Source organism: Harpegnathos saltator, unplaced genomic scaffold (genome assembly GCF_003227715.2).
Source record: "Harpegnathos saltator strain DR-91 unplaced genomic scaffold, Hsal_v8.6 scaffold66, whole genome shotgun sequence".
NCBI lineage: Eukaryota > Metazoa > Arthropoda > Insecta > Hymenoptera > Formicidae > Harpegnathos > Harpegnathos saltator.
The window spans coordinates 266,910-291,311 of record NW_020230493.1 but is presented as its reverse complement, the minus strand read 5'-3'; the positions used below and the strand labels follow the sequence as shown (position 1 = coordinate 291,311).

Here is a 24,402-nt window from a genome sequence, read left to right as displayed (position 1 = left end):
GCCCTGGGGCCGGGGTGTCGGGGAAGGAATGTTGGCGCAGTTCCCCTGACTCCCCCCATCTCGGTCCGACTGGTAGACACCCCGCAGGGGTTTTAGTGAGTAAGAGTCTCACATAACCCTCCGCCCCTCCCAGGGGGCGGAGGGTACCCATGACGGGTTTCCCCTGCGTTATCAAAAAAAAAAGGGTGTGCGGAGCCGACAAGCAATAGGGGAACCTCTCCGAAAGCCCCGCACACAAACTTCGAGGCGGGAATCTGGCATCCCCAGGAGTTTTAGTGGGTGAGAGTCCCACATAACCTCTGGATCCCCCTGGGTCCAGAGGTATCCATAACGGATTTCCCCTGGGTAAAAAGAAGAGAAGGGGACCCATTGGGCCCGTATCAAATCCCTACTCCCGAACAGCAGGGGGAGGTACCGGGGGTCACCAAGGAGGAGGTAGCCGGGGCTATCAAAAGGATCAAGAGCCGAAAAGCATCCGGCCCTGATGGAGTCCCCGACCAAGTCCTGATCCTGGCCTCGGGGTATTTAAATGCAAGGATGGCGAGCCTGTTTACACAGGCCCTGAAGGAAGGGAAATTCCCCCCAGTCTAGGGGAGGGCCGGTGTGGTCCTCCTCTGTAAAGAGGGCAAGCCGGAGGACTCCCCCTCCGAGTACCGCCTCATATGCCTCCTGGATGAGGCGGGCAAAGTCTTTGAAAGAGTGTTAGCAGCCCGCCTCAAGGAGCATATGGCCCGGTTAGGTCCGAGCCTGGATGACAGCCAATATGGCTTCCGTAGGGCAGGTCGACCGTGGACGCAGTTCTTCGACTACGGACCCTCACGGGGGCCATCGTGCAAGAGGGCAGGGTGGTGGTGGCTGTGTTGTTAGACATAGCCAACGCCTTTAACACCGTGCCCTGGGGTAGGGTGGTGGAGACCATGACGGAGCATTTTCGCATCCCGCCCTACCTCGTGGCCGTCATCCGGGATTATTTCCGGGGTCGGTGTCTGAGCTGGAGGGACGCCGATGGCAAGATACGCGAGCGGGGGATGTACTGCAGGGTTCCACAGAGGTCCGTATTTGGCCCACTCCTATGGAACCTCGGATATGACGAAGTCCTCCGTATTGCCTTCTCCCCCGGCTGTAGTATGATTTGTTACGCGGACGATACGCTCATACTGGCCGGGGGGAACGACTGGGGGGATGCAGTGACAACGGCAAACTTCGCAGTGACCTGCGCTGTGCGTGCCATCCGCAGTCTGGACCTGGAGGTGGTTGAAAGAAAGACTGAAGCAATCTTCTTTCATGGACGGGGGATGAAGCCAGGCACAGCTGCGAATGGGGACGATCAAAGTCCCCATAAAGGCCCAGATGAAGTATCTGGGCCTCACTTTGGACGGCACCTGGTGCTTTAAAGAGCGTATAAGCCGTCTGGTCCCCCGATTAAGAATAGTATCGGTCAACCTGTCTAGGTTGATGCCAAATATCGGGGGGACCAGACAGGAAGGCACGTCGCCTCCACACTGGGGTACTTAATTCAATAGCCCTTTACGGGGCATCGGTGTGGGCGGAGGCCCTGGCTGTCAGCTGTCCACTTCAAGCGCTCTTGCGCAGAGCATACAGGACGGTGGCGGTCAGGGTCATCCGTGGCTACAAAACGGTATTCCACGTGGCGGCGACGGCCCTGGCATGCATGCCCCACTCGAGCTCCTTGCCCTAATGTACAGTACAATGAACAGGAAAAGGGGGGAGCTCAGAAGAAAGGTGGAGGCAAGTGAAACGCTCGTTGGGGTAATGTGACGAATAAGGCACCAGAAATGGCAGAACCTCCTCCACAGATGGCAGAGGATTCTAGCAAACGCCAGATACGGGAGGAGGTCTGTCGAGGCCGTCCAGCCCTGTCTCCCGGAATGGGTAGACAGGACGTCGGGGGCTCTGACATTCAGAATGACGCAGGTACTCCCCGGGATGGATGTTTCGATGAGTATCTGCAAAGGATTGGAAAAGAACGCACAGCGCATTGTCACCACTGCGAGTATGACCACGACTCCGCGCAACATACGTTACAGGACTGTCCAGTCTGGACAGCGGAGCGCGGAGTCATGGTCAGGGAATTGGGTCCGGATCTCTCACTCCCCAGAGTGGTCGTTGCCATATTGGAGAGTGAGAGAAAATGGGACGTTTTTGCCTCCTTCTGCGAAAGTGTAATGTCGCAGAAGGAGGCAGCGGAAGAGATCCACCGTCAGGCGGAAGGAAGGGGGCGGGCTCAGAGGAGGCGGCAGTGCCGTCGTGCAGAGCGCCGCTCCCCCAGCCGAGAAGGAGACGCGGATTCCTCGGAAGAGGATGCGATCCGCGGTATGGTGGGAATACTCCCACCACCACCCTATCCCCCACCCCCTCCCATACCTCCCGTCTCTCCCCCATCCCAACCCCATCCCCTTCCTCTCCCTCCTTCTCAACCCCACCCAGTGCCCTGCGGAAGGGCCCTCCCCGCTCTTGTAATGCCTCCCCGTAGAGCAAAGCGCGGAGGGGGAGGACACCAGCAGCAGCAGCAGTAGCGGGAACAGGAGCGGCAGTGACCCACGACGTGTCACAAGCCACTGTCGTACAGGGCAGGCCAAGATGGGGGGCTGACCAACGTCCCCCAGTCGTTCACCGACCCCGAGAAAGGGAGTCAGATGACAGTGAGGGGGGAAGAGTGGATTGGCGGCGTCATCGCTAATTCATCCCCCCCTCGCCTCCTTAGGCCCACTTAGTGGGTAGAAAAAGGGAAGGGTCCCGACCCTTCCCCAGCCTTTATAGGCCCGTGTGCCCGGCGGCTAGGGGATTTGATTTTCCCCCCGTAACCGCCGGGCAGGAGGGTGGAGCACCGGGCGGGGGTTCCCGGTGTCCTAACAAGCCCTCCAAAGTAAGGTGGCTAGCTAATACGGTGGATCAGCTAGCCACACAACGGTATCTTGGCGGCGCCCTGGCTGGGAATAGAGGTTGAAGCGCAGGCCTTTTGGCCGGCTTCCCCCTTCCCAGCCACAAAGACTGGGAATGAGGGGTGCAGGGGGAGCGGTGGTTGAAGACGAGCCTCGGCTCGCTTCCCTTCTCCCCAGCACTCCTCAGGGAAATGACGATAGTCAGCATCTGGACTCGGGGTCCCGATTGCAGTTACGTAGGCACCGGGGCCCTGATCCAAGTCCCTTCGCAGCGCCACCCGGGGAGGTTTTAGCCGGTAGGAGTCCGGCATAACCCTGGCCCTTCCCCGACGGTCAGGGTATCCATAATGGATTTCCTCCTCGTCAAAAGAAAAGGGCGAGATAAAATTGTTTTGATTGATCAGGTCGCCATATTGGATCCGTCATTTTTAATTCTACAATTTTTATATCGGATGTGTTTTCAACGACATGAAAATCCCTTATCATTTCCTTAGATTTTAGAAACATCTCTAATAACCTGAGCTTAAATGCAACGAATTAATTACTCGTTCTTATAAATACAAGAGGTAGTTCCCACAAAATCGGTGAGAGACACAAATGTAGATTTACTTGTAAAAGACACGTATTTTTTTATACGTGCCTAATCTTACTTTTAAGGGGTAAAACATCCCCTAAAAGGTAATTCGCTATATTTGGTTTTGGGGGAATGTCTTCGAAACCGTGAAAAATAAAAAATTGTTTGAGGTAAGTTTAATGGTAATTAACGTTCTTGGAAATGGTATAATCAAATTTTGTAACAATTTGATATTTTGCAAAATACCACCATAGCAAGTTGTTTACGGATTATTTTCCAAAAATGGCATTTCGGAAACCAACTTTGTTATACATGATTGAATTTGGCGTGAAATAATAGTCAATAAGCAATTATTGCATTATATTAAACCGCCATCATACTATATCAAATTATTCCTTTGGATAAATAAGAAAAAACAATATATTTGTAAGATAAATATATTTATTATCCCATTTGAAATGCTCTTTATTATATTAAAAAAATATACATATGTCCTAACTTAATCTATTATAAACTATTAATCTATTATAGTGGTATATTATAATGCCCCCATGGTAATGTATTTATCGAGTCAGACATGATATATCGCTTGTCATCGTACGGACTCAGAGCGGTTTTCGTTTCGAATATTGTGTATACCTCATGCAATTTGGATCTTATGCATGATTGACGTCGACTCGTTTCAATTTCCTCTCTCAAACAATGCGTGTAATCATCCAAATTTATTGTTCGCGCTATGACATTGCTCTTGACACCTTTTGCCTTTTTAATATCTTTTTTACCTTCTACTCTTTCGTCACCCAATACACAGCTAGCCATTACCTCGTAAGTAGTTGTCATTTTTTCTCATTACACTGATTGATAATAATTTTAACTAAATTAACATTTTATTTAATTGCTTCTTTCCAATTTTTTTCTAGGTATCGTGCCCAAGGCGATACTGTGCGCAGTAAACATTTGGAATATCGTTGTGGAAAATCAACAGTGCACAAAATTATACCAGAAAAGTTTGCAACGCCATATGGCTTGCTCTTCAACCGATTGTTTTACCCACATTAAATAGTAAAGATTGGAAGGAAATAAGCAAAAACTTTTTTCTTAAATGGCAATTCCCAAATTGCATTGGGGCACTTGATGGTCGCCATATGGAAATATTGGGTGAGTGCAAAAGTTTGTGCGGAGTTTCAATAGATGGAGTTATAAGCGTCGTAAAGTGTTGTCATTAATACTTCCATCTACATATTATATAACGTTGGAAAGGTGACGTCTTCAGCTGTTATTAAAAAAAAAATCATTTCATACAAACTGCTTCGAGAAATATCACTTTAAAAATGAGTATCGATAAGGTGCATTTACGGCATGTTATGCTTTACGAGTTTCGGAAGGGAATAAACGTTGCCGCAGCCGTAAAAAACATTCAAGATGTTTATCAGGATGAAGCACCAGCTAAACGAACTGTGGAAAAATGGTTTGCTAAATTTCGGCGCGGAGAATTTAACCTTGAAGACGAGCCACGCTCTGGTCGACCTTCTGACATTGATGACGATGTTTTGCGTACTTTAGTGCTCAATAATCCGCGAATTTCAACAGAAGAAGTTGCTACAGCACTAAACATTGACCGATCAACCGCTTTTCGGCGTTTAAAAAAGATGGGATTTGATTTGAAGCTCGATATATGGGTGCCCCATTTGCTGACCGAGAAGAACAAAATCAAGCGAATTTCTGCAGCCGTTTCTTTACTCGGGCGGCTCAATAACGAGTCGTTTTTGGATCGACTAGTGACGGGCGATGAGAAATGGGTCCTCTACAACAATGTTCAGCGCAAACGGACATGGAAACAATCAGGTGAGCATGGTGACGCAATGCCAAAGGCCAGTTTGCACCCGATGAAGGTGATGCTCTCTGTTTGGTGGGATTGCAAGGGCATAATCTATTTCGAGCTTCTCCCCGCTGGCGAAACGATTGATTCGGACAAATACTGTCGCCAATTAACCAATCTGAATCGAGAAATAAAAGAGAAACGTCCGATTTTGTCAAATCGCAAGGGAGTCGTCTTTCATCACGACAACGCCAGACCACACGTTTCGAAAAAGACGCTGCGCAAACTGAAGAGCCTGAAATGGGATGTCTTAACGCATCCACCGTATTCTCCTGATATCGCACCATCTGACTATCACTTGTTCCGGTCATTGAAAAATTATTTAAATGGAAAAAACTTTGACTCTTTGGAGGCCTTAAAAAACGGCGTCTCTTCGTTCTTCGAATCTAAACCGCGCAGTTTTTATGATCGAGGCATCCGTATGCTGCCAGAACGTTGGGAAAAGATTATAGAAAACGATGGAGAATATATCATTGATTGAATAAAGATTTTTGTTTACCTAATCACTGTGTGACTTTTACTCACAAACTCCGCACGAACTTTTGCACTCACCCAATACAAACACCACCATGTTCAGGATTTGAATTCTATAATTATAAAGGATATTTTCTAGTATCGTTCTCATGGCGATATGTGATGCCAATTACAAGTTTACATGGGTTAATATTGGCCAATATAGTAAATATTTTTTATTCAATATAAACCATCATTATCTACTACGGATTGAGAAGTGGTTGATTTAAAAAACATTGAATCCATATTGATTCAATCAAATATCAATCCCATTTACAAATTCGTTGATTCGATGTGAATTTCTTAATGGGATTGATGTTTGAATCGATACGGATTCAATGTATTTTCGATGAATTGTTTCTCAGTGGGTAATAAGCATAACTTATGTGCAGGTTCATTAAGCGATAGTGGTGTATGAAGTAGGACAGATTTGGCAGTTGATTTAGAAAATGGTACAGCAAGCTTACCAGAACCTACATCTTTACCAAGAGATGTTCCGTTCCCTTATGTTGCTGTGGCTGATGAAGCATTTCCCTTGAAACCATATTTGATGCGTCCTTTTCCAAAAAGAGTAGACAGGATGACAAACGAAGAGCGAATATTTAATTATCGATTAGGGCGAGCAAGATTATGTATAAAGAATGCGTTTGGAATTCTTAGCTCTCGATGGAGAATCCTACATAGAAAAATGTGTTGCTCAGTACAAAATGCAGAAAAGATTTGTAAAGCACTTGTTTGTTTACACAATTTTGCAATGAGTGGTAATGATAGCAATGGCCAATATTGTCAGCCTGACTGGTGTGATGTGGAGGATGATGAAGGAATTATAACAGAAGGCCGATGGCGTACTATAGGAGCTGGTCAATACTTTAAAGAACACGAGTAGGAGCTAACAGAGCAGGTGCTATTTCTTTAGGTTTAAGAAATTATTTAAAATATTATTTTATGTCGCCTATTAGTAATGCTCAAGCACCTTGGCAATTTCAAAGAGCATTAAGGGGATATAACATCAATCTACCTGGTTAGACATTTACATATAGTTCTCATAATTACTATATAATTAGTAATTGTGAAAACTATTGTGTATATAATTACATATCATATGTGTACACTTTGTTAAATATAAAATAAAATATATAAAAATAAAATAAGTTTCTTTGTTAGTAGTTTTAATTAAAGGAATAAATTAATACAACATATTGAAATATATTTTATTATTAAAAAACATTTTCTTTTTACAATCTTATATATTATAAAGTCACTTTCTACGAACATTATATATAAATATAAAACATATTAATACTTTTTAGGAACACATGTGCAAGTGTGAGTTGCGTTGTTATATTACTTAAACTTTGGTATAAATAGTCATAATGCACTAAACACAAGTTGCACACTCATTTTAGCTCAAGCATCAATCAGAGAACAAAAACACTTAACATTTAGATATTAAATACATAAAAATACTTAAAATAACAAAAAAGTAGTATTAATCAGACATACTATAATCTCACCATATATAATCTTTAAAATTATCAAAGTTACTTTAATTATACGTAGAAAGTCAGTCTTTAAAACAGTCTTTAACCATAATACAAAAAAGATTTCGTTTTATTAACAAAATAAAAACTTTGACTCGTTAACTTTTTTATGAGACATGCTTCTTGTAAAAACTGAATTTTTGCTTTGAATAATTTTTATGGAAACTCAATTCTTTTATTCAATATATTGTCTCACTAACTGCATAATATCAATTAGGCAATCTAACTGCTTAGGTTTAGGTATTTTCTGCAAAGCAAACCTATTGCACTTAACATAGCTTTTATATTCTGAGAAAATGAACTTAGAAATTCTGTAGCACGAGATGTAACAGAAGCAGATTCTGAAGTATTACAATACATGTTAACAATGCATCCCGTACTTTTTGTGCTAAAACATTCAAATAGTTCGATTGGTCTAATATCGCTTTATTAAAGGTATCTATTTTTCGTTTCTTGCTTTGAGCAAGTGAATCTGATTCCCGAACACTCTTCTTACAAACATTTGTCATTACTTGTTCTATTTCCTTTGCAGATGACGTATTTTTTCGGTTATTTTCTGGAAATATTATTGGGAGTACAAATTAGTTCAGTCCGTTTTTTTTTGTGTTAAAAAATCTATTTATTTCAAAACAAAATGAATGAACAGATCAATTAAAGTATTTTCCATCGCTGGCTACTACTTTCTCCCGTTTCTCAGGCAATTTTCCAATTCCATCTCGAAAAAATGACTCGTCTTTTGAGGCGATCCAAGTTTGGAGCCAATTTTCGATATCTGCGAAAGAAGTGAACCGGTGACCTGCCAAATCGTGCTGCATCCTTCGGAACAACCAGTAATCAGAAGAAGTAATGTCCGGAGAATACGACGGGTGCGGTAAAACATCCCATTTGAGCGTTTCCAAATATTTTTTTACGACTTTTGCGACATGAGGCCGAGCGTTGTCATGAAGAAGAATAACTTTATCATGTCTTTGCTCGTATTCCGGCCGTTTTTCTCGCGATGCACGGCTCAAACGAATCAATTGTAGCCGGTACCGATCGCCCGTAATGGGATCTCCAGGTTTCAGCAGCTCATAGTAAACAACACTCTTTTGGGCGAGGCTTGTCTTCGGCGCTGAAATCTCCATCCTTGAAACGTCGAAACCATTCCCTACATGATTTATCAGTTGGAGCAGCGTCACCATAAACTTCAACAAGCATTCGATGGGCTTCAGCTGCACTTTTCTTCCAATTAAAGCAGAAAATTAAAACCTCCCGCAAATACTGCTTGGTTAACACAAAATTCGACATTATCAACACTGTAAAAAGCAAGGTTTTTGTATGAAACTCAAAGCGATATAAACTGAATATTATTGGCAGATGTCTAACCTCTCTGAAACTGCAAAAATCGGTAGTCACTATGAATCATTCATAACAGCCGGAGCCATCTTTTGAAAATGGACCGAACTAGTTTGTACACCCAATACAATATTTGCAAATAAAGACAATGGATCTTCAGCATACATACATGTCTCAATGACATCTGAATGTTTATTAATATAATCTAAAATACCAATAATACGACATTAGAACATCAAACCTGTCTTTTATATTAATACATTTTGTATTATAATAAAAACAATAGTTAAAAATAACAAATCAATTTTCAAAAACAAACCTTCAGTAGAAACTGCCAGATTTTCGTTAGACATACTCGGCGCAGATAAAGAGCAATTTGATATGGAAGTTGAAGGACAGTGCATCACAGTATTATCACATAATACAGTTTCAATCGAATGTGTATATATTCTACATATTTTGATATTTTTTTATTCAAAGATGTTATTCTTATTGTAATTAACGAAGTGTCAATGATATGTAATTTGACTTTTATGTACATACATCTTCAATATAGTTTTTAGTGCAGCCGCGCCAAGATATTTTGTATTAAATATTTTATATTGCATTGTTATAATAACTAATTTGTTATAATAATAACAAGTAAAATAACCATATAACTCAGTGTTCTAATAAATAATGATAAATTTTACTTGTAAAAATTTATGTTATGAACATTTCTTGTTATTAGGTTTTTCTTGAATAATAATAACCTTTAAACAGATATATTTTTTAAATATTGGACACTATTAATAAATATGTTAAATTTTTATAACACGATATAATTTTTACTTGCAAAAACTTAACACATCGATCAATAAGATCAATAAGTCCCGGGACTAACTACTAAAACAACATTTGTTTGCCAAAATTCTTCTTTATTCATCAACATAGTCTCCTTCAAGAGCGATATATTCATTCCAACGCTTTCCTAACTTTTCTATGTCAGCCGTGTAGAACGATCTTTGGTTTCAAAATAGGCGTTAGTTTCGGCAATCACTTCTTCATTGGAGCCAAATCTCTTTCCCTGGAGCATATTCTTTTTGAGGTCTGCGAACAGCCAATAATCGCTGGGGGCCAAATCTGGAGAATATGGTGGGTGCGGAAGCAATTCGAAGTTCAACTCATGCAATTTGGCTATTGTTACCATCGACTTGTGACACGGTGTAGCGTCACTAAAACCACTGTAACTCAATGACATAATGTCGGAATGTCATGAAAATTTGACACGTAACTTCTAAAGGTGGTACTAACTGAGAAAGGTATGGATTTGTTATTAGAGACGCCATTTGTTGGTTAATCCCGGGACTTATTAATCGATGTGTTATGTTATACATGTATGCATATATGTCTCTACATATATACATGTATACATAAATATATATCTTAAAAGAAAAACAATTTGATAAGTTTTATTTGTAAAAACTTATATTATGTACATAATCTATATCTTAAAAAAATAAAATAATTTGAATTTGAGATTTCTAAAAATATTAAATATACAATAATCATATGTTCGGTTTCGCAGTTGGCGCTATTATTTTAATATATCATTTCTTTTGTACAGTAGAATAATGTTATAGAGTTTTATTATAGTTATAAGTTTTACTTGTAAAAACTTATGTTATGGACACATATATATCTTAAAAAAAATAATTTGAATTTGAAATTTCTAAAAATAACACAATACGTTGCGCTTGTATTTTTTATTATTTTTTTTGTTTAAAAAGGTAAATTTTATTATACTTACTCAAAAATTGTATGCGTAATAAATTTACTTTGATCACATTTTATTCCGTGAAAGTTAATTATATGTATGTATACTTATGTATGATTTTGTGATATTACAAGTATATTTTTTCATTACTAATATTCAAAAATATATTGCAGTGCAGAATGTTTATATATGCTAATTATTATTAAACGCAATTAGGGAATCTCTTAAGATATAATGCGTGATATTAGAAAGTCTTGATACACGTTTTAGATACATTTACAATACAGTTTTTAACGTTAAACGCAAGCGTTTACATTAACACCAGCGCAATGAAAGTAAACAAGAAAGAATTAACGAATTGGAAAATCGTATAATTGCATAGCATAGCAGTGGCATAGATTCTGTTAGATTTCATGGGAGAGAAGGGAGTAATGTAGCAAACATGTTATCATATATAAAAGATTGATAAAAAATTTAAAATAATAAATTCAAGATAATAAATGCCACGACATATGTCTCGCGAAGAAATAATTGAATATAATAATTATATATAACGTTAAGATCTAATCCTTGCATGAATTCTATATTTACAGACCTATTGTACTAGCATTAACATTTGCAATATTAGTGATATGATTAAATTTATATAAACAAAACCTGATTGTGTAAACAGGAGATTTACTATAAATGGAAAAATAAAAAAAAGAAAATGATAAAGAGCGAAACGCTACGTATTTTAAGTAGTTACATTATCCAGTGGTCTCTATCTGTTTATCGAGACATATCGAGCGTGTCGACAAGACTGAAACGAGTGAAAAAAACGCAACGGATAAACATGATGCACTTTCTCAACAACCAACGCGGTCACGGCTTCTGCATCGATCGTTGCGATTAGTTTTCCACCTGCTAGAGATTAACGCGGCAGTGAAATCAACTTTGCTGACGAGCGTGATCGCGAAATGGTCACGCCGCGGTGATCTCTTTCATTTCGTTAGAAGCGGAATCGACTGGGAACGAAAGAATTGTTGGAAAACGTGTTTTATATTACTAATGACAGAAATGCATACGTACGCATGTGCATGTAGACATGTCTTGCCGAACACTTTTTCCAACGCTATAACGATTTCATTTTTAATTGATTCTCGTATGTATGATCTCGTACTTGATGATTAACTGGCCAGAGCTGCACGTATAGTATACCTTATAAGAAGGAGATAATTTTCTTGAGAATCGAAGGAAGGACAGAAACGCTTTCTCGCTACCTGGATAAATCAGCAAAGCGTTTAATAAAAAACTCAGGATCTCTACATGTAAAATATACGGGCAATAATATAGATTACGATTTGAATAAACTCCATATTTATAAACTAATGTTGTAGAATGTTGTTGTTTATTTAATATAGTACATTTTTGTTTTATTGGTAAATTGTACATGTACATATTTGTAAGGAATGATATCGTAGCATATGATAACAATAATGACAACGACGACAAAGACAAAAACAATGATGATGATGATAATGATGATAAATTTAAATCCGTAGATTTTTACCAGATTGGCATGAAAAACGTATGGACTTTGGAATAAAAATCCAGAAAAGAGGTCTTACGATATTTTAGAACAGTAATCACGAATAATAGCATTGAATGCATGCTGGGGCGGAGTTTCGTGGAACACTTAGTCCAACGATGCACTTCGCTAGCTGTGGCTTGCAGTATATAAACGTTTGCCTTATAGCTGCATGATGTATAGAAAGTATCTTTCATCCGACCGAAGTGCTTCGAGGATAACTTTGAGGATAGGCGAACTCAATTTTCTATAATGTACTGCAAACTCTTGGTAAGAAATTTTCATAAAAACACCACATTCAATTTTTTATTAAATTTAATTTTTAAGAAACGCAAGTAAATTAAATTTTATTTAGAATTATATTAAATTTGATCTTGAAGTTTGATCTTTTGTACGATGTAATTATTTTCATTTGAACAAAATTTTTGTATTTTAGAAAACTTGTAAACACATTTTAATAATATGACAATAATAATAATAATAAAGTATGGTTTTTTCTTGCAGTATAGCATCTTCTTCATAATAATTCTTGCATTAATGCATCAATCTGTTGAATCGTATGTATTTGTAGCTAAAATTGGCGTTATCAATTAAATACGATAAATATATGTTTAAGACTTTCCTAATAATCCATATTGTAAACTCTTTTTAGAAAAAAGGTAGTGATACATGTACCTTATCGGGTGAAAAACGTGAAGCATACACATACAATCTACAAATTGATTCCACATTACCATAAAAGAAAACACGACGATGAAGATGACGTCTATCGAAAACGATAATATATATATTCTTAGATTATTGCGATATAGTAATTCACGAGCAACAAATTCAAAGAACAGTCATTAGGTTGTACTGAACATCTTTTCCAGCACTTGATTATTTTTTGTCTCATGTTACGTAATATTATATATGATATTATTATGTTTATTTGTAAATAAATGATATAGGAATACATAATCACTTTTCATCTATTCATTTATTTCTTTCATTTATTTCTCCAATAAATCCAATGCTGAAATTAATCAATATAGCGAAGCTTCATTTCTTTAAATAAATAAGTAATTGCCTTTATGAAAGTAAATAAGCAATAGGATATCTTCTTCACTTTCTTACACTTGTATTTATTATTAGGTGTACAAATGAATAATCCAATTTTTTCAGCTACATTCAAGGTTTATTTTAAAAGAAAATAAATTAAATTGTTCAATCAAAGTATTCGCCGTTGCTTTCTATAACTTTAAGCCATCTTTCAGACAGCTGATGAATTCCATCTCGGAAAAATGTTACGTCTTTGGACACGATAAAGTCGTCAAGCCATTTTCGGATCTCATCCACTGATTGGAAGTGCATATCGGACAAGGCGTGTTGCATCGATCGGAAAAAGTGATAATCGGATGGAGCAATGTCTGGTGAATACGCCGGGTGTTGCAAGACGTCCCAGCCCAGACTCATTATGGTGTCTTTTGTATTGGAAGCAATGTGTGGCCTGACGTTGTCATGCAACAATTTCACTGGACGTTTTCCTTTGCCAGTATACGGGTGTTTTCGTTCCAATTCTTGACTCAAGCAGATTAATTGACGTTGGTAGCAGTCCGCAGTAACTGTTTCACCCGGTTCCAACAACTCATAATAAAGCATGCCCTTGATATCCCACCAAATGCAGAAAAGAACCTTCTTTCCGAAGCGATTGGGTTTTGCGACTGATTTTGATGATTCGCCGGGATTTACCCATGACTTTCTGCGTTTCGGATTGTCATAGAGTATCCATTTCTCATCGCCCGTAACGATTTTTCACAAGAAAGACTTTCGACGCTGCTTATTGAGAAGAGAAAGACACGCTGCCACTCGTTGATTTTTGTTGGTTTCAGTGAGTTCATGCGGAACCCATTTTCCTTCTTTCTGGGTCTTTCCCATCTCATGTAGGCGTTTGGAAATCGTTTGCTGCGTTACTCCCAACTGTTCTGCAAGCTCTTTTTGTGTTTGTGCTGAATTCTCAGCGAGTAGTTGTTCCAAATCATCATTATTGCACTTCGGAGGGCCTCCAGGGCGTTGTTTGTCGTTTAGACTGAAATTGCCGCTTTTAAACTGCTTAAACCAAAATGCGCACACATCGTACGATACAACACCTTCGCCGAGAAAGGAATAAATCGATTCGCACGCTCTTGCAGCATTTTTTCCTTGCTGGAATTCGTAAAGAGTACAGTGTCGGATATGTACCTTATCTGTTGCCATTTTCGACTGTACTGAACTGAATACTTTTGAAGGTTATGTTGGGTCTTTTGCCAAACTATATGTTCTTTTTAATAGCTATATGTCAACATTGCATAATCACAAAAGAACGGGAAAATCTATTCAATTTAAAATTGATTTCATAACTGCTTAAAATAATTTGGATTATTCATTTGTACACCTAATACTTTTATTAACTTTTAATCATTATACAGTTGCAACTTAAAGTATATATTTTCTAGAGACTAGTATCCGACAAAAACAAGTACGTGAAATTCACATTCTTATTACGTGGATCGAGTGGATGATCCGCTCAAAAACGGTACTAGAATATAGATTAGATTATTGAATCGACGTGGAAAAATACGTGATAATTCCACGAATTTTGGGAATATATCCATATAGGATCTGCGTGGTTTCTAGTTTTATAATCGAGTTTATTTGCTTCACTACATGCAAGGTTTTAGATTAAAATTGAAAGAAAATAACATAAATGAAAGTGCATAGTATTTATCTTTATTTTATATTGTTACAACATAATATAAATATTAAAGACGATAGTAAATACAGTAATAAATATATTTAGTACCTGTCACTAAGAGGTAAATATAATAAATATTTGTGGTAATTACAATTAAACGTAAAAGTAATAAATACTTTACCATTGAAATAAGTAGAACAGAATTATTGCACTAAAATATATGGAAGTTAACAAATAAATAACACTAAAGAAAAAGAAAAAATTTTGTCATGATATAGCACAGTGTTCGGAATTACTTTTTAGACGATTTTCAAGAGTTTTTCTTCACTTATTTTATTTTACCTTTCCCTGACTGTATCCGCATGCGTGGCGGACATAGATCTAACAGTCGCGCTCTCTGCTTCAGGATCGTTGATATTATAACATCTAAAAAGTACTTACCAATAGCTGTAAAATTATCTGTAATTACAGTTATTAGTAAGCGTCTGATGATGTTAACGGTCCTGAAGCAGGAAATATAGGTGCAATAAGGGAAAAGTAAAAGAACGTAAGTGGGAGAAATATTCACGTGGAATCGATAGTGGCATTTCGAGGATACAAAACTTCGATATATCGAGGAACATAGAACGTTAAATCCATGTCGATACTTTGTCCACAATATGTGGATAGATATGTGTCCATCCACGAAGTTCACGTAAATAATATGGATTCGATGTATAAATAATAATATGGATACTTATTTTTGTCAGGTGCAACAGTTCATAATATACTACGCCTTATTGATCCCACCAAATACACAACATAACCTTCCGTCCATGAATATTCTGTTTTGGCGTTCATGATGATGGCTGGGCTCGCTCCATGCTTTTAATTGTTTCAGATTGTCATAGTGGATCCATTTTTCATCTCCAATAACAATTCATTGCAAAAATGATTTCCTGTTCTGTCTTTGAAGCAACAATTTACGCAAATGGTTAAACGCCTTTTAAGGTTTCTTTCTTTCAATTCATGTGGTAACCAATTTTCAAGTTTTTGAATCATTCCCATTGCTTTTAAACATTTACTAACAATCGATTAATCAATATCTACCCACATAGCACGTAATATTACAGAAATATCATAGTTAGATTGCAATATATCATTAATATTATATATTATAATACAATATTACAAAAATATTACTAATATATTACGTTTATATTAGGTAAATCGGAAAGTTCTGTCCATTTAGTGACAAGTAGCTACCCAGTAAACATCGATATCTTGTAGACATCTACTACATGGGCTGAAAAGTCTTTGGCCTGACATATAGATGGCGCCACAAACTAAAAATCCTTATATTTCCTATAGAGTACCAACCTTAACTTAGATGCTGTAAAAATTTCATGATATTTCGTTGACTCGTGTACAAGTTATAGCTTTCGAAGTGACGTTACCTCTGAATTTATCTTTACTATGGAAAAAAGTGAATTTCGTGTTTTGATTAAACATTGCTTCCTGATGGGAAAAAACACTGTTGAAGCAAAGGCATGGCTTGATAAATGTTACGGCACATCTGCCCCACCGAATTCAACCATCAAATATTGGTTTGCTGAGTTTCGTCGTAACCGTACGAGCACAAATGATGCACCACGTTCAGGAAGGCCAAATGAGGCAGTTACTCCAGAAAACATCCAGAAAATCAGTGAAATCGTGTTGAATGACTGCAAAATGAAATTGAGTGAGCTAGCTAACATCATAGGCATCTCAAAGGAACGCGTTGGTCATATCATTCATGAATATTTACACATGAAAAAACTTTGCGCGCGTTGGGTGCCGCGTTTTTTGACAATTGAGCAAAAAGCGGAACGTGTTCGACTTTCAAAGCAAAATCTGGCCCTGTTTAACCGCAATAAGAAGGAGTTTTTGCGTCGATTTGTCACAATGGATGAAACATGGATCCATCACTACACACCGGAGTCCAATCGGCAGTCAGCGGAGTGGTTATTACCTGGTGAAAGCCGTCCGAAGCGCCCGAAGACACAACAATCAGCCGGCAAGGTTTTGGCCAGTATTTTTTGGGATGCGCATAACATAATATTCATTGATTATCTTGAACATGGTAAAACTATCAATAAAGAATATTACTGTACATTACTGGATCGATTGGACGACGAGGTCAAGGTCAAACGGCCACATTTGGCAAAGAAAAAAATTTTGTTTCACCAAGACAATGCTCCAGCTCACTCGGCTCGCGATACGACCGATAAATTAAAGAAATTGCGTTATGAATTGGTCCCGCATCCCCCGTATTCTCCAGACCTGGCCCCCAGCGACTATTTCCTTTTTCCCGGACTGAAGCAGTGGCCCGCTGGTAAAAGATTTTACTCGAATGAGGAGGTCAAGTTGGAAACAAATGACTATATTGAGGGACTTGACACCGAGCATTATAAGACCGGCATCGAAATGTTAGCGGACCGTTATACTAAGTGCATTACTCTAAATGGAGATTATGTCGAGGAATAAAACACTTTTTTCATTAAAAAAATCGTTTTTTCATTGTTAAGCCAAAGACTTTTCAGCCCATGTAGTAAAAGATATCTTATGAAAGATATCTTCAAAACATTTCTAAAAGATGTCTAGAAGTCGTCTAAAAGATATCTAAATAGATTTGGTTGAAGATATCTTCATAGAATTTTTAAAAGATATCTACAGACATCTAAAAGATGTCTTGAAGGATATCTTTAAGATTTCTCCAACCATCGTTTCGTTCCAATATTAAATATCGGAACACAGCCAATTACAAAGCTGCAGCTTTCTCTGCTGAATGCAACAACTCTATCCCGCTGAATGCAGCACTGTGCTTTCTTCGATTTGGCAATGCTGCTCTCTCTGTGACTTCTTCAGGATAAACGTGCGACCAAATTAAATATTTATCAAAGGTAATCTCTTCTGTAACTTAAATTAAACTTTTAATAAATATACAAAGTTATACAGTTTAAATAATAAATTATTTAAAAGTCAATTACCGCCTTGGATTTGGCTAAAACTCACCTATCTTATATACACTCAAACGCAAAAAACCTGGTACACTAAAAATTTGGGAAAAAATTACAAAATTTCAAATGATCATAACTTGGTAAATAATGAAGATACAAATATGCGCAGAAATGCAAAATGAAGCTTGAAACGTCCTCTTTAAGAATATCTGAATGGCAATTATGCTCGGCCATTTTTTTCAAAATGGCGGATGATAAAGTGAGAGGATGCAAAATTGATAATCAAAGGTCCGTGTTTGCGATGGTGCATGGTGTGCATCAGGTATCGCAGCGTAATGGGACCAAATGCACATGAAAGTATAGAGTGTTATCTTTAAAATGTTACTTTACCGAGCTCGATGTGATCATTTTTCACTGAGTTGTTCCAAATTTTGCTAAAAATGCGGTTTTCTTGTTAAATTTGCATAATTCAGTGAATAAGTATCGCATCAAGCTCTATAACGAAGTATTTTAAAGAAAACATTCTATATTTTTAGGTACTTTTCGTCCCATTGAGCTGCGACACTTACTTTGCTCCATGCGCCGTCGCACGTTCGAACCTTTTCTTAGCAACTTTTCATGTTCTCCTTTTTATCACCCGCCATTTTGAAAAAATATCGTTGCGCACAATTTCGATAGATCTTTCGAAAAGTACGGTTTCAAAGCTTTCAAACTGTTTTTGAAATTTGCTGTTAGGATATTTAGGTGTCGATATATTCAATTTCGAATTTGCAACAAATGTCGATTCAGCGAGGCTTAAGGGGCTAAGAGGTTCTGCGGTTCGTTTGGCTCTTTCATAATTTCAATAGCCGCGTTCATTATCCTCTATACAATAATTTACACAATTTTGCGAATTGGAAATTTAATTTTTATCAAAAGTTATCATTCTTTACCCTTCAGTTACGCATGATCACTGTGGTATACACTTTAGTTCGGGAAGCTGTCCCTAGCTCTCTACCTTCTCCGTACGATTGGCCATTATGTTACACAGCTTGAATATGCTGTTCAGGATCGCGCCTGAGTTCGCGGTGACCCGGCGCGCGGGATGCCGAGTCGCTGGACGCCACCTGAACGTCGAAATTCCCTGGCGCTCCTAGTCCACGGAGCCGCCGCGACGCGGCGATCTGGGTTGTCGCGTGCGCGAGCCCCTCAGCTCGCACGCGAATTCGAGCTGCCCAGGGTATATAAGAGTGCCCGCGGAGACGATCAGAGATTGCCTTCGTACAGCTTTTGGCCTTCGTACGGTCCACCGCCGATAGTGGCACTATCTCTTGTACGCTGGACTTCGCGAGTTTGTCAGTACGCCGGGCTTACGTTCTGGCTTGACTGAGATTCTGTCGGTGCGCCGGGCTTTAACACCTGGCTTAACTGGATTTTTCTTAAATGTATGTGCCAAGACAATAAACAAAGACAAACAATTTTCCTTTTCCGAATGTGTTCACTCCGATAAGCGCTGCCTCGTGCGACTTTTCTTTTTCCGTGATCTTTTCCTTTCGAGGCGCGTTGCTTCGTGCAACTTCATCAATTTAAACCATAATTGATTGTTTCGCATCGAAATTATTGCGTCGATTATGGCGACGATAAATCCTGAAAAGGCTGCTCAAGTTATTGCTTTAATTGAAGATGGCAGAAGTCGAAGGTACGTTGCTCAGGTACTTACAAACCAATTCTTTCCATAGAAGGCCTGGTTCGGGACGTCCTCGATGTACCAATCACAATGATGACCGATTTATTGTTTCAAATTCGTTAAGAGACAGACATCGAACATCTGTTCAAATTAGAAACAATTTAAGGGATGTCCGCAACATTAATGTATCCGTTAACACCGTTCGGAGAAGATTAAAGGAACAAAATCTGCTTTCGCGCAGGCCAGCAGCTGTACCTTTGCTTAAATGTCACCATCGCGTAGCTCGACTCAATTTTGCAGTTGAGCATAGAGACTGGACTTACGCAGACTGGAGCAAAGTACTCTTTAGCGATGAATCTCGTTTTTGTGTCTATTCTCCAAATGGACGAGAACGAGCTTATCGTCGTGGTGGAGAACGATTTGCAGACTGTACGGTAAGTGAGAGGCATAGCTATAATGGAGGCTCTGTAATGATTTGGGCAGGAATTTCAGCTAATGCTCATACAAATCTGCACTTTTTTGACAAGAATATGAACGCAGATGTATACGTGAAAGACATACTCATTCCGTATGTTGTTCCGTACGCACCCTTCATCGGAGAGAACTTCTTGTTTATGCAAGACAATGCTCGACCACACACTGCGAGAAGAGTGCTTGATTTCTTCGATGAAGTTGGCATAAATTGACTCGATTGGCCAGCAAATAGTCCAGATTTAAATCCAATCGAACACTTATGGGACAACCTCGGCAGGAAAGTACGAAATCACGTACCTGCTCCTCAGTCACTGCGAGAACTGCGAATAATTCTCGAAAACGAATGGAATACAATTACGCAGGATGAAATTAAAAGACTAATAAGGAGTATGCCTGATCGTATGAATGAGGTAATACGCGCACGAGGCAGTCATACCCACTATTAGTACACACACACCACACACACAGCAGAGAGGGTTTGGAGTCATTAATTACTGCAGGAGTGACGAACTGCGGGGTCCTTGTCTCTGCTATAACACCACACACACACACACACACCACAAGGAGGGTGTGAAATCTTGAAATACTGTGGACGAACCACGGGGTCCTTATCCTTGTGGTATACAAACACACACACGCACGTCACAAGGAGGATGTGAAATCTTGAAATACTGTAAACGAACCACGGGGTCCTTATCCTTGTGGTATACAAACACACACACATACACACACACACACACACACATACACACACACACTACATACAATGGGACTTTTCCTACCAGTAAAACTCCATGCGGTTTATATTGGGAAGACTTACAACCATAATTTGAGCTAATGACAGCGGTATCTTAAAACGCAATTCATCTGTATTACATAATATTGATTACGCAAAATGAAGAACCTAAATTGAATTTTACTTTCATTTCCCTGGCTTTCAAAATAATAAATGCAAATCATTGAATATATTGTGCTGGTTATGTAAATTATTATATAGAGAAACATTAACATAGCTATTGAAATTATGAAAGAGCCAAACGAACCGCAAAGCCTCTTAGCTCCTTAAGCCTCGCTGAATCGACATTTGTTGCAAATTCGAAATTGAATATATCGACACCTAAATATCCTAGCAGCAAATTTCAAAAACGGTTTGAAAGCTTTGAAACCGTACTTTTCGAAAGATCTATCGAAATTGTGCGCAACGATATTTTTTCAAAATGGCGGGCGATAAAAAGGAGAACATGAAAAGTTGCTAAAAAAAGGTTCGAGCGTGCGACGGCGCATGGAGCAAAGTAAGTGTCGCAGCTCAATGGGACGAAAAGTACCTAAAAATATAGAATGTTTTCTTTAAAATACTTCGTTATAGAGCTTGATGCGATACTTATTCACTGAAATATGCAAATTTAACAAGAAACCCGCATTTTTAGCAAAATTTGGAACAACTCAGTGAAAAATGATCATATCGAGCTCGGTAAAGTAGCATTTTAAAGATAACACTCTATACTTTCATGTGCATTTGGTCCCATTACGCTGCGATACCTGATGCACACCATGCACCATCGCAAACACGGACCTTTGATTATCAATTTTGCATCCTCTCACTTTATCATCCGCCATTTTGAAAAAAATGGCCGAGCATAATTGCCATTCAGATATTCTTAAAGAGGACGTTTCAAGCTTCATTTTGCATTTCTGCGCATATTTGTATCTTCATTATTTACCAAGTTATGATCATTTGAAATTTTGTAATTTTTTCCCAAATTTTTAGTGTACCAGGTTTTTTGCGTTTGAGTGTATATACACATTCGATATGTATATTCTATAGTGAAGGTTTATAATTTATTATAACCAAAAACGAACGATTGTGATATGCGCGAGCTATTATATATTTTACACTCATATGGAACCTCAAGTTCAAATAAAACTGTTCAATACCGCGCTATAAATATAATATATGTCGATAAATTCAAGTTAATTTCAACAAATATATTATATTATTAATATTCAATACATTCTAATATTATTTTAACATACCTATTTTAAGAGTATTTTACATTAGATGTATTTGTAAAAAAATGGTTTATATATTACTATTATATGAGTTTTAGACATTTTAATATTAGAGAAATGTTTCACCGATAAACGAGTAATGACTCTATATAAACTGAAATAAAACATATTACACCGTATACAGAATGTCCCATTTTAACGCCCCACCCCAAGTAACTCTTCAGTATTGAAGTTTCAAGCAAAATGATCTGAATAAAGTTGTAGGGATTTAAGTGACCTATCTTATGGTGACCTTGACTTTGACCTTGACCTCTATTTTTAAGGTCATTTGAAGGTCAACTTGCGTCCTTTAAATGGGAACCTTTACTTTGTGTTACACTGTTCTTTTCTACTAGTTAATTTGAACGACTTTGTCTAAAACGTTTTTTTATTTGTCTAATATTTTTTTAGATATTTGTAGAAAACTTCATAACTTTTTCAATATTTAACTTACGAAATCTCGCTAACTATTTGTCGGAAAAAAAGTGGTACTAGACTTTCTTGCTTTATTTAGTCTCAAGAATATATTGTTACAATAGCGCCTTGACTTTTATTAACTTAATGATTTGTGGAAATTTCAAAATCATCAAATTAACAAAAATCGAGGCGCTATTATAATAATATTGTTACGCTTCGCGCACGCTCGGGGAAATAACAAGAAGGCAATTTATAAAAGAATGGTTTAATTGAACTCGCCACATCCTTACAACTCGGAGGTCCTCTCCCGACTCTCTTTCTCTCATTGTTAACAACAACAACCCAGCAACAGCTGACCATGTTCGCTATCCATCTTCTGTCTAATTTTCAATGCCATAACACTACCCCCTTCTTCAAAATTGTCGTCCCTACAACTTGGGGGAACTCCTTCAAAGTCACCTAGGACGTAGAGGGACCTAGACTCCAGGGTACCAAAACGGCTTCCTGCTCTTCCCCCAGCTGCTGCTGCAAGTAATAACGAATTCTTCCAAGCCCCGATTTCACGTCCTAGTAAAACTGCAATTTTGCTAAATTCTCTTCCAATCCTTTTTTAAAATTACTCGTCTCTGCGTCCTCTTCGTCTCCATCTAACTTTTCTTCCGCGTTTCCCGCATTCCTTCCTCGATCTTCAGACAAGAAGGGGGAGGGGGTAACTACCATGGACCCATCGTTCTTTAAAAGAACACTTCAAGTCCCTGCCTCAGCATTCGCCCAATGCCCCATGGATAAACCATGGTCAAAAACCGTGGGGAAGGTAGTCTTCTTGAACAAAAATGTTCGGTCCTTTTCAAAAGATCATCCTTCAATTTCCAGAGTTCAGAGAATCAACAAAAGTTGGAGAAACTATCAACAAGAAAATAAATATAAGCAAAGTATCTGCAAAGAACATTTCTTAAAATTAAAACATTAATTCTATAAAATTTCCAGTTATAAAAATTCTCAATCGATAATAAGGCTCAGATGACAAAACTCAATCTAAAGAAAATTAATCCCTATCGAAGAAAGAAGCCAATCTATCTAAATGAACTATTTTATTCTTATGCTTTTCGGAACGTCGAATACAATAAACTACATCACTCAATTTTTTTACGACCTCATAAGGACTTCCCCAAAAACTTTGTAATTTCGGAGCTTTTCCTTTACTCCTTTGAGAATTATATTGGGGACTTGAATAAGTTCTCGCTGTTTCCCGATAGATGGTATTATCTTAGCCTTTTTACATCGGGCAATACTACAACCAACTTCATTGTGAAGCTCCACCATTAGGCTCGAAGTGACAGTATATGTTATTCCGCCGAAGCGTAAACATATTTTTTCATAGCGTTGAACATGTCGAATTTCTTGCCAGAAAAGAGTATTTGCGGGGAATTTTACTGCATTACTTTTTTCAAAACAAATCTGCAGCTGAAGCACATAGAATTCTTGTGGAGACTTACGGCGACCATGCTCTGTCGGAAATAACATGCAGAGATTGGTTTAGACGCTTTAAAAATAAAGATTTTGATGTTGAAGATAAAGAACGCTCTGGCGCAACGAAAAAGTTTGAAGACGAAGAATTGGAAGCATTACTCGATGAAGACCTATGTCAGACGCAAAATGAACTTGCAGAATCATTAGGAGTTGATCACACAACAGTTGTCAAACGTTTAAAAGCATTAGGAATGATTCAAAAGCAAGGAAATTGGGTGCCGTACGAATTGAAGCCGAGAGACGTCAAACAGCGCGTTTTTCACGTGTGAACAGCTGCTCCAACCGCAGAAAAGGAAAGGTTTCTTGCATCGTATCGTGACTAGCGATGAAAAGTGGATACACTACGATAACCCGAAGCGTAGAAAATCGTGGAATAAGCCCGGCCATGCATCAGTATCGACGGCAAAGCCGAATATCCATGGTTCCAAGCTCATGCTCTATATTTGGTGGGATCAGCTGGGTGTAGTATATTATAAGCTCCTCAAACCTAATGAAACAATCACG

General features: G+C 38.5%; 1 protein-coding gene across 1 annotated transcript; it reads left to right on the top strand.

Moving 5' to 3' along the window:
- The first annotated feature begins 12,279 nt into the window (after nucleotides 1-12,279).
- Nucleotides 12,280-12,936, top strand: LOC112589919 (uncharacterized). Its single transcript, XM_025304982.1, has 3 exons — nucleotides 12,280-12,341; nucleotides 12,576-12,628; nucleotides 12,724-12,936. The coding sequence occupies exons 1-3, from the start codon at nucleotides 12,324-12,326 to the stop codon at nucleotides 12,851-12,853; spliced, it is 201 nt and encodes a 66-aa protein (XP_025160767.1). The 5' UTR covers nucleotides 12,280-12,323; the 3' UTR covers nucleotides 12,854-12,936.
- Nucleotides 12,937-24,402: the final 11,466 nt, after the last annotated feature.